Source organism: Anomaloglossus baeobatrachus, chromosome 4 (genome assembly GCF_048569485.1).
Source record: "Anomaloglossus baeobatrachus isolate aAnoBae1 chromosome 4, aAnoBae1.hap1, whole genome shotgun sequence".
NCBI lineage: Eukaryota > Metazoa > Chordata > Amphibia > Anura > Aromobatidae > Anomaloglossus > Anomaloglossus baeobatrachus.
In genome coordinates this window covers 413,139,312-413,151,444 of record NC_134356.1, presented here as the reverse complement: position 1 = coordinate 413,151,444, position 12,133 = coordinate 413,139,312, and the positions used below count along the sequence as shown (strand labels likewise).

The window sequence follows — 12,133 nt, the reverse complement described above, 5'->3', positions numbered from 1 at the left end:
ATTGGCAGTTTCCTCTTATCTTGGGATCTAATTGCCTGCTGTGACTTTCGGCTTTAAGGTACCTTACATGTTTGTTTGTTACTGTCTGTCTTTACCTATGGGTTACAAGTTGTGACCTTTTTAAATTGAATAAAAAGGTATATTTTAGGCGTTTATTTTCTATATTCACCTTGCTACCCATTTAGTTCATACCCTACCCTACAATCGAAAATCAATAAAAACCATTTGAAAGAGGTTTAGTTTCCAAAATAGGGTTACTTGTGGGGGGTTCTGCTGTTTTGGCATTTCACAGGTTCTTCAAATGTGACATGGCGTCCACAATCTATTTCAGCCAAAATGGTGCTCCTTCCCATCTGAGCCCCACCGTGACCCAAATAGTAGTTTTCCACCACATATGTGGTATCAGAAAACTCTGGAAAATTTTCAAAACAAATTGTAAGGTGCATTTTGTCTTGTTATTCTTGTGAAAATGAAAAAAATTGGGGCTAGAACACCATTTTTGTAGGAAAAATAGGATTTATTATTTTCACGACTCAACGTTAAAAAAAAATTCTGTGAAGCACCTAGATAAGTTCCTTGAGGAGTCTAGTTTCCAAAATGGGGTCAGTTGCGGGGGGTTTCGACTGTTTAGGTACATCAGGGACTCTCCAAACGCAACATGGCATCCGCTATCGATTCCAGACAATATTGCGTTCCAAAAGTCAAATTGCATTTCTTCCCTTCTGAGCCCTGCCAAGCACCCAAACAATAATTTTCCACCATATGTAGTCAAGAGAAATTTAAAAAGAAATTGTATGGTGCATTTTCACGTGTTACCCTTGCAAATATGCAAAATGTGAGGCTAAAGTAACAATTTTATGGGAAAAAGTAAATTTTTTATTTTTTCCTTCCACATTACTTTAGTTTCTGTGAAGCACCTGAATAGTTAAACTTCTTGAATGTGGATAAGAGCAGTGTGAAGGGTGCAGTTTTTAGAATGGTGTCACTTTTTGGTATTTTCGGTCATATAGGTCTCTCAAAGTCATTTCAAATGTGATGAGGTTCAGAAAACAATGGTTTTAGAAATTTTGTTGGAAAAATTAGAAATTGCTGATAAACATTTAACCCTTCTAAATTCCTAATAAAAAAAAACTCATATGTTTACAAAACGGTGCTGATGTAAAGTAAACATGTGAAATGTTATTTATAACTATTTTGTGTGACATGACATTTAAAACTTTGAAAATTGCAAAATTTTCACTAAATTTCTGATATTTTCAAAAATATATGCAAAAAATGTTTTCCTAAATGTAGCACTTTCATAAAGTACAATATATCATGAAAAAACAGTCTCAGAATCACTGGGATCTGTTGAAGCGTTCCAGAGTTATTACGTCATAAAGTAACACTGGTCAAAATTGAAAAAATTGGCCCGATCAACCCGATAAGTACCGTATTTTTCGCTTTATAAGACGCACTTTTGTTCCCCCAAATTTTGTGGGAAAGTAGGGGGTGCGTCTTATAAGCCGAATATACGGGGGGGGGGTATATATATATGTACACTGCAGGGTCCAGTGGAGGTGGGGGCAGCAGCTCTGGAGCACAGGGGAACGCTGCGGGCTGCAGCCTTTGATCTCCTGCTCCCGCTCATATAATATGCACAGCCGCTGTCCATCTCCAATGGTGCTGAAATCGCACGCAGTGATGGGCTGGGGGAGCGGTGCATATTATATGAGCCTGCGCCCCCCTGTGATGGCACATGCCCCCCCTGTGTTAGATTTGGCCCCCAGGCTGCTGCTCATTCTAAAATAAAAAAGCTTTACTTACCCCCTGCAGCGTTTCTCCCCGTGTCCCTGCTTCCACTGTGATCAGGAACAGGCAGGCAGAGATCTCAGTCTACTGTGCCGATCACATGACCGCACTGAGAACCAGGAAGTAAGGAACAGAAGCACGGAGGGAGACAGGAGGGAGATAAACGCTGGAGGAGGTAAGGAAAGAGTGTTTTATTTTACTATAGGCAGCAGCTTGGGGGCGATATCTAACACAGGGGGACTTGTGCGATCTATATAGGGGCCATGGGCAGCACTATGGGGGCGATATCTAACACAGGGGGACTTGTGCGATCTATAGGGGCCATGGGCAGCACTATGGGGGCGATATCTAACACAGGGGGACTTGTGCGATCTATATAGGGGCCATGGGCAGCACTATGGGGGCGATATCTAACACAGGGGGACTTGTGCGATCTATAGGGGCCATGGGAAGCAGCATGGGGGCGTTATCTAACACAGGGGAACGTGTGCAATCCATAGGGGACCATAGGCAGCACAGGGGAATGTATGCAATCCATAGGGGGCCATAGGCAGCACAGGGGAACGTGTGCAATCCATAGGGGACCATAGGCAGCACAGGGGAATGTATGCAATCCATAGGGGGCCATAGGCAGCACAGGGGAATGTATGCAATCCATAGGGGGCCATAGGTAGCACAGGGGAACGTGTGCAATCCATAGAGGACCATAGGCAGCACAGGGGAATGTATGCAATCCATAGGGTGCCATAGGCAGCACAGGGGAATGTATGCAATCCATAGGGGGCCATAGGCAGCACAGGGGAACGTGTGCCATCACAAGGGGCCTATATTCAATATATGGGGGCCATATCCAGATTAAGGGGGCTAATTTTAGGATGGGGCTAATTTTAGGATGGGGGCTATGAGGGGCTAATTTTAGGATGGGGGGCTATGAGGGACATATACCCTATATGATTTGTTAGAGGGACACTGGCATTATAAGATGGACCCCATTTAACATTAAAAAAAAAAAAATCTCTTTTCCTTCACCAAATTTGGGGGTGCGTCTTATAATCAGGTGCGTCTTATAAAGCGAAAAATACGGTAAATTGTGTAATGAAAAAAAAATAAACTTTTGAATTACATTTTTTCAAAAGCCACAGCAAAAAAAATGCAATAAGAGGCAATCAAAACATTGTATCTACCCCACAATGGAGTAAATGAAAAGCTTGTCTCAGTTACTAAAAACAGGCCCTCACACAACTCTATCAACCAAAATTGAAAACATTATGGGTCCAGGAAAAATTTCAGATTTTTTTTCACCAATTAATTAAAAATAAAAAACTATGCATGTTTGATATCGGACCATGAGAATTATATTGTCAGGTAACTTTTACCATAAACCGAACCAAATAAAATTAAATAAAAAAATAAATAAATAAATTTGAAATTGTGTTTTTTGCAATTTCGCCATGTTTGGAATTTGTTTCCTGCATTCCAGTACATCATATGATAAAATAAATTGTAGACGTTCAGCCCGGGTAGAAATATAATAAACTTGGCACGCAGATGTAATGATAAGGGTTCTTCTATTCTACAAAGAATCCAATGATAAGGCATATGGTACAGCATAAGTACAAACGTTTCATTCATCATTGTGCAGATTCCAAGAAAGGCTTTCATCTGCACGCTGCAGTTTTTGCTGGTTTTTTTTTTATCCAAAAATGCATGTGTTTCTTGATGCGCTTTTTGCCACAAGCTGCATTTTTGTGGCCACAGGGTGCAGTTTTGTGGTGAACAACATGTGGACATTCCCTAAGGCTGGGGCCACACGAGCGTATGGCAACTGATGTGAGTGCATCGGATGCGACTCTCGGCTCCCACTGTGCTATGAGTGTAAGCCGAGTGTGATACCACTGTGATATGATCCCGCAATCTGATTACGGCTGCGGAGGAGAAGGCAGGCGCTGTGGAGGAGATGGAGGGATTAATCTCCCCATCTCCTCCATTGCCAGCTGATGCAATTATCAAGCTGCACGCCAGTGTCATCCAAGTGCAATGCGATGTTTCTCTCGCACCCATAGACTTGTATGGGTACGAGTGAAAATGGATCAAATTCCACCCACAGCATGATCTTTCTCTGTCAGATTAGGGCTGAGAAAATAATTGCATATGGAAAAGGCCCCATAGAGTAACATGGGTCTGGGTGGGATGCGATTTTTTATTGCATTCCACTTGGACCATTTTACTCGCCGTGTATCCTAGCCCTAAAAGGAAGCCTGGAGCAGCAGCAATACTGGTGGATGCTGCGGCTCATACACAACACCTGCTACTGCTCCAGGCTTTCTGATATATTGACAGGGTGGGACTGCCAATGCCATGCTTATTGAAAGCCACCCCCCCCAATTAAGCAGAGGGAAGCCTTGTTTCAGTAGGACGTCGGCAGTCCAAACCTGTCAACAGTAGATCAGAAAAGAAGCCATTGCTCTGTTGATGTGACAATCAGCAAAAGCAGCTGAATCGTTGGCAGGAGTATTCTGTGACGAACGGCACATAGCTCAACAAATACGTAGTTAGCAACTACCTGCCTATTAGTTCTTACACACATTTTTATGAAGTCATGTGCCTCTTAATCAACTAGGCACATCTTACATATGCCATGCACTTCTGACACAATTCTTAATCCAGTTAGGCAATGAGGTACACTTAACGGTGTAGTTTAGGCCAAAATTCACAAGATTTTTGAGCAAGCTCGAATTGAAAAACAAGTGTGTGATATCAAGGTCTTATATGACAGAAAACTGTTGAAAATACTCAATATATGCTCCCCATCTTTGGGTGGCATTCCTGGTCATTTGGTCTCCTTTCACATGCGAAACACATACTGATAAGAGAAGAGTGTGAGTTCCAATAGGCACATGAACTGATATGGGCAATAACAATCTCGGAGTAGTGTTGTGGAATACGTTGGTGTCACAAGAAATAAATGGAGGCATTACCTGAATGCTACACTGCAGGTGTCCTTATACTCCTGGAGTTTTACACACACCATATTCAGAAACTGATCCGAGTAAGCACTTAAATCACGCATCAAATTCATCAGGTCCTGAATACTCTTCTCCACAATGTAGGTGCTCTGGAAGACAATGCAATAGCAATACAGCACATTAGTTATTTCTCATCTGAGGAACAAGGCAAATTCACTTTTTTTATTTTTCTTTTACAATGAACGATCCTCATGAAGAGTTTGCTACTTTTATAAGTAATTACTGGAATAATAAAAGAAAATCTTATTCCCTATCTTTGGGTCTGTTCTATTTCTGATCTAAGGATCTAGGCTTTTAGTTTAAATAAATCTGTCTGTGCTTCACTTTATGTACATACTCAATAGTGAAGCTTCTCCTCTATAATCCCAACTGGACAAAATGACCAACCACACCAGCCTGACAAAAAACAGAATCAGGAAGATGGTAGACGAGGGCCAGGAGAGGTATGTCAATGAATGGAGGACCGACATGAGCACCTCAAAGAAACTGACCACGTACCAGAGTCTACAGCGAGACTACAGACTGGCCCCATATCTGGAAAAACTCCCAGACCCCAGGGACCGCAGAACCCTGAGCCGATATAGACTCAGTGCCCACAGTCTAGCCATTGAATCCAGCCGACACAAGCAGAGCTACAAGCCCAGGGAAGACAGACTGTGCCAACACTGTGACCTGGAGGCCCTGGAGGATGAAACTCACTTCCTGCTACACTGCACCAAGTACTCAGCAATGAGGGACACTCACTTCAGGAGACTCTCCCATCTCTTCCCGGATTTCAGCTCCATGAAGGAGGAAGAGAAAACATATATCCTGCTGGGGGAAGAAGAGAGCGCAGTGTAGATAGCAACACGGTATGTGAGTGAATGTCATAGACTTCGAGAAAGAGAACTATGATAAGCCATGGACTTCCATAGCCCCCAACGTCACCACCCTAGACGTGCCCCATCCATCCTTCCTACAGTCCCCACCCTGGATATGCCCCATCATAAGCCATGGACTTCCATAGCTCCCACCCTAGATGTGCCCCCACAGTCCCCACCCTGGATGTGCCCCATCCATCCTTCCTACAGTCCCCACCCTGGATATGCCCCATCATAAGCCATGGACTTCCATAGCTCCCACCATAGATGTGTCCCCATCCATCCTTCCTACATTCCCCACCCACCATCCCCACAGTCCCAGTCCCTAATGTACACTTGCTTTGGCAAAACTAATTAGCATTTGGCCCTGCCAATAAAGCTTATTTGATTTGATTCAGATCAGAGTAAAATGGCACTGGGAAGGAAGGATTGCCTGCACTCATCTCAGAACTGCTAGCGTGAACAGGACAACAGTCTGTTCTTCATGAGCCATGTAAGAGGGAGTATGAGTAGGATGTCCGGGAAAATGAGGAGTCGGAAGATTGGCTTACCGACTCCACAGCCTTGAATACAAAGATAAAAAACTTTAAAAGATAACATTTAAAAGGCATTATCTGGGGGGATGTAAATAAAGTCTACACAGTTGTGTACAAAAATTACAGGTCTATAAAAATGTTTCTTTTTACAATTTTTAATATTTTCTCCTTTTTGTGTTTGAGGTTCTGTTTCACAATTATTTGTCCATCTCATCCGCCAATGCAGCAACTCTCCTTCATGGAATTCCAGTTTGTGGAAGTGTTGTTGTCCAATTAGTGAGCACCGAACAATGTTTCCCACAATTTCTCATGTCCGTTGCTCAATAATTAGGACCATATATTCTCCTCTTTTCCCTGTATATGCAGCCAGACTTCATTTATCATACATTCAAATTGTAGACAGAGCTGGCTTATATACTTGCTGTCAGCCTGGCATAGTTCACATATCCAATGTATGGTAAGTGATCTTCACTGATAGAGGAAGTTACCAGATGGTATAAGGTCAGGGGACTACAAGACAACTAATCGCTAAGACTAATCATTAACCAGATGATATTATAAAAGGAAGCTTTTTAACAGGAACAACTTTATCCTTGAGAACCCTTTTAAGGCTATGTGCGCACACTGCGTTTTTTTGACGCTGCGTTTTTGGCCGATAAAAACGCACAAAAACGCACCCGCGTCGAAAAAACGCGTAAAAAACGCATGCATTTTTACCGCGATTTGGTGCGTTTTTGGCTGCGTTTTGCTGCATTTTTGATCTCTGCGTTTTGCTGCATTTTTCCAATGCATTGCATGGGCGGAAAACGCAGAAAAACGCAGGAAAGAATTGACATGTCCATTTTTTTTTTCAAGCTCAAAAATGCAGCTTAAAAAAAAGTTGTGTGCGGACAGCAAAAATGAAAACTCATAGACTTTGCTGGAGAGGCAAAGTCATGCTGTTTTGAGGCCAAAAACGCACCCGAAAAACGCACTGTGCGCACATAGCCTATGACACAATGCTTCTCTTGAAACTGTTCAGAAACTGTGCATTTACCTAACAGCCATAAAAATGAATGACATGAATCATTTCAGGTAGGGATAACACACAAAGCAGCAGATAGAGGTGATGTGAGAAGGAAGAAAGAGGCGAGAGGAAGGTGCAGTGCAAGTGAGTGTGGGAGGAAGACAGTCGAAAATGCCCAGTCCTTTTATAAGCTTTAGGAAAACCTGACAATTAGAAACTGAGCCTAAAGGAGGAAAGAGTGCTGAGAAATACATCATATCGAAGGCAGTAATGCTCTTAAAGGGGTTTTCCAGCAAATAAAGTTCATTTTAATGAATAGATCTTGGAATAATATTATTTCCTCAATTAGATGTGTGTAAAAATGTTCCTGAGCTGAGATAATCTTATAAATGAGCCTGTTATTTACTGTGTAATGGCCATGTCTGACTGTGCAGGGACCTGGTCTGATCATACCACAGCTCCTGGGCAGGGGAGCATGAGAAAGATTATACAAAAATTACAGCATGGGATTGCAAATTATTCTTACTTCAAAATAGCCCTATTTAAAAATAAAAAAAAACAGGCAGGGAAATGTTTAACCTCACAAAAAGAATCAGCTATGATCACATGCTGTGCTATCTGTATTCTTTCTTTTGCTTCCTCCCCTGCCCAGGAGATGTGGTATGATCAGACTATGCTCCTGTACGGTCAGACACGGCCATTACACAGTACATAGCAGGGACACATATATAAGATTATCTCAGCACAGGAACATTTTTTTTTTTAAAACACATCCAGTTGTGGAATTTCTTATTATTGCAAGCTCTATTGATTATCCCCTTAACGACCTTGGATATACTGGTAAGTACAAGTCCAAACCACCCCCCTTTTGCCTTATTGAAAACAAAACATCAATAAAAAATACACATTTCGTGTTGCTGCATTCAGAAATGTCCAATATATTAAAATCTAAAATATATTAATCTCTTCAGTAAACAGCGTAACAAGAAAATTTATACGCCAAAATTACATTTTTTGGGCCATCACGACATTATAATAAAATAGAATAAGAGGTGATCAAACCATTGCATCTACCCAATAATAGTACCAGTAAAAACGTAATCTCAGCACACAAAAAATAGAAAAAAGTAAAAGTAAAACTATACATGTTTAGTATCGATGAACTCATAATGTCTGCTTCTCCTGGGATGCATTACCGGTCAGAGATAGTGGGCTGACCGTCCCCCTGCAACCTGTCCTGACCCAGGCAGCCACGGAAATCTTTTGTACACAGCAGCTGTCCCAGTACTGGATAGAGAGAGAGCAGTGGAGGGCTCAGCAGGAAGAAAAAGAAGCTGATATCCTGACAGCCAAATAAAAGCTGCGTAAGACCAGATGACCTGCTCATGGCCCAGTAAGACAGGGCCAAATTATAGATTTCAGCCTGGAAAGAGGATGGGGATTATTCTGAGAACCGGGACTGAAAAGAAACATTTTTGTGTCCCGGAGAGACATTGAGTCCCATCTGCAAAGAGGTTACCCAGTACTTGACGTACACCTGGGTGATAGAGTAGAGTACACCTGGCAAATTGGTGCACGCGGATGGTACGCTCTCGACGTCTATATTCACCAGGAGGATACAGTACCAAAAGAGGAGTCTTCCCGCAGCAGTCCCGCACCAAGCTCCCAAAACCAGGGAACTCAGACAATGCTATCAGCAGCCTACCTGGTACCTGGAGCTGTGCCAGAGCAGGATCCCAACCTGTAAGACATCGGGATCCCAACATGTATAGAGCCCCTAAATTGCCCCTATGTTCTTTTTGAAGACGTCACCCTAATTCTAATTCTTTCTCCTGTTTATTTTTGTATTTCAGTAAAGATGGACGACTGGTCCACTCAACTTTAGGTGGCCGGAATTTAGATATAAAAAGTTTTGAAGTATATTGCCGCTAATTTGTTTTTTTAGAATGATAAAAAGTTGATGGACATGTGGGCCACAGGACTATGTGTGGCCAGGACTCCACCTTGTATATAGTTGCACCAGTTGTGCTCCCTACCAGAATTAAGATAGGAGCATGCTGCAATAAAAATGATTAAATGTTATGCAACGTTCAAGAAAGTGCCTCCCATGAAGGGATGAATATTTTATTGTTTATAGCATATTTAAAATGCGGTATAACTGTTTTGTTTTATTTCGCATCCCGCAGACGTGGTGGGATTTACCATGGGGGAGTGTGGCGCCCCTGAGGCTTCAGACGCCACAGGGCACAGCACCTGATTTTAGGTGCTGTGTTCATCCTGAATTCCTGGGTGATCAGTGTCGGTTCTACACAACATCATATCTCAACACACGCCAGCTGTCGGGACACACCCCGGGTCAGGGTTTAAGGCAGGTACTCCATTGATGCTAGGAAGCAGCAACCAGTATACCTGGTTATGGAGCCTTAAGTCCCATTCACTGTCCTGTAGGGGTGGGGCCTAGCAGAGGGAGTGTGGGAGGAGTCAGAAGGTAAAGTGGGAGGAGCTAGTTTTGAAAAGTGGACAGTTGACAGTTGAGACCAGTCGAGTCCAGAGAAGGAGACCAGTCAGTCGGTCTGAGGAGAAGTAGGGGGACAGCTGACACTCCCCATTCAGTTCCAGTCAGAGCTCACTAGTGAGAGGAGTGCGGTCGCGTGGGAGTGAAGTGTGATTACTCACAGGACCGAGCACAGTTAGGGTGTAGAGCCCTAGATTAGGGGATGCTTCAGGCTCGTCTAATAAATCTACAGGGAGATAAGATTGTACGTTTCTCGGCCCACCATAGTGTCCGAAGCACAGCAGCAGACTCGGAGCCTGGGAATTGGTACAGAGGTATAAGCCCATTGAAAGGTCTGCGCTGCCTGCGAACGGACCAGGACTTTTAATACAAAAAGCCAAGCAGGGGCCTCCGAAAGCTACAGGCTACGGGGACCCACTAGTAACAGAGAGGTGCATGAGAGAAGAATTCACCGGGTCACAACTGGCACTGGGATCCGAGGAGTTCAGGATTCCCTGGAGCCCATCATGGTGGAAACCGGCACCCTGTGGGCATAACGAACAATGAGTAAAAACATCTTAACTGCAAGCCCCGTGTTGTCTGCTTTGTCCTGCACCTCATCAACATCCACCATCGACTTTTCCAACGGTTGCCCGGGGTACTCGCTCCACCTGTGGGGAGCAAGAAACACCTCAGCTGCCACAACACCAGCCCCAGAGATCCCATCCAGCAGCTGCGGCTCCATTGCCCCAAAATACCACAGGTGGTGTCACGAATCTTTATTAAACTTTATTACCATCTTCCCCCATATCGCCACATTAATTGACTCCGCCAGGGTCACGGGGTCAGGCCCCGCCACCGCTGACTACCCCGGACTAGTCCGTCCTGACACCGAGTCACCTAAGGCCCTGGGGCAGGCGAGTCACCTGTTTCACACATCAGTGAAAAACACAGAAGTTTTTCACTGACGTGTAAAAAACGCATATGTAACTCCGTGTTCCGTGATTCACGGCACACGTGAGTTGTCCATGTGCAATCCGTGATATGTGATCCGTACTCTGTGATTGCACATGGACTTTACTCACCTATCACGCTCCTGCTCTCCATGGTGCTGAACTCCTTGGCTCTGCAACATCCGCCCACCGCTCTCTGCAGCTACTTCAGTCGGCTCTGGCTGCATTCATGAATATGCATGAGTCGGGCAGGAAGCTGCAGAGAGCACAGGCTGCACACGTCGTCGCTGGAAAGGTGAGTTGAAAATCTTTTTTTATTTTCAATGTACGTATTTTTCTGGTACATGTTTCACGGATCACACCATAGTGTTGTCTGTGGGGCATCAGTGATGCCAGAAAAAAAACGGATTAGTCTCCGTGCGGTAATCACGGACACTCGTGTACGCCGCACGGAGACACGGTCAGTGAAAAATCACTGATGTGTGCGCAGGCCCGTTGATTATAATGGGTCTGCGTATGTCAGTGATTCTGGTAAGTATAAAAAAAAAAAAAGCATAAAACGTACCAGAATCACTGACGTCTGAAACGGCCTAACATCTACAGAGGCCAGGGAGAGACAGGGGCGGGAATAGATAGCAAAAACCTGACCCACATAATAACTATTCGGCAGCTGCTGCCAATCAAAAAGCTGTACATTTCTGTAACTTTACTTGGTTGCATTTCAAAACCTATACATCCAATCTGACAACTAAAGGTATGTATAGAATCAGCATGATAGCGCCAGTATAGCACTGACTTTAGTTTATATAGGAAAATCCTGGTGATTGGTTTGCTTTAAAGGTGTCAGCTGCACTTTATATTGGAAACACCTAGTGACAGATTTTCTTTAAAAAATATTTAATTTAAGAAATCATAGAAAATAAATATAAAGTAAATGTTTGTGATTACAAGCTTTTTTTCCAGCACTAGAGTAGCACTTTTAATCTAAGCCCCTGTCATATACTCACCTTCTGGCGGCTTTACTTTTTCCTGATGCCGCTCCAATCCGGCAGCACTATCTTGTGACTGTGACTTGTGACTGTCCAGAATTCAGAAGCTCCCAATGCATCTTTATGAGACCTCTCATAACAAGGCACTCATCAAATTGCATTGAAGTGTGACCTCCTGGGTGCTCCATGGAACACTGGAGAAGCCAGCAGGTTAGAAATCACAGGAGACCAGCTGGAGGGACAATGGAAAAAGTTGAAGTCGCCGAAAGGTGAATGTAAAGCGGGCTTTACACGTTACAATATATCTAACGAGATGTCGGCGGGGTCACATCGTAAATGACGCACATCCGGCATCGTTAGTGATATCGTAGCATGTGACAGCTACGTGCGATGGTGAACGAGCAGAAATACTCACCTTCTCGTTCATTATTGACACATCGCTCATTTTCAAAAAAAAATCGAACGTCCGGTTCCCGAG

General features: G+C 43.6%; 1 protein-coding gene across 1 annotated transcript in view; it reads right to left on the bottom strand.

Annotated features, from left to right (window-relative positions):
• The window catches only part of EXOC4 (exocyst complex component 4), a 642,084-nt gene that overhangs the window by 170,745 nt on the left and 459,206 nt on the right, over positions 1-12,133 (bottom strand). Inside the window, exon 12 of the mRNA XM_075345350.1 lies at positions 4,770-4,906. Within this exon, the coding sequence (XP_075201465.1) occupies positions 4,770-4,906 (137 nt within the window). The remainder of the gene's footprint in view (positions 1-4,769; positions 4,907-12,133) is intronic.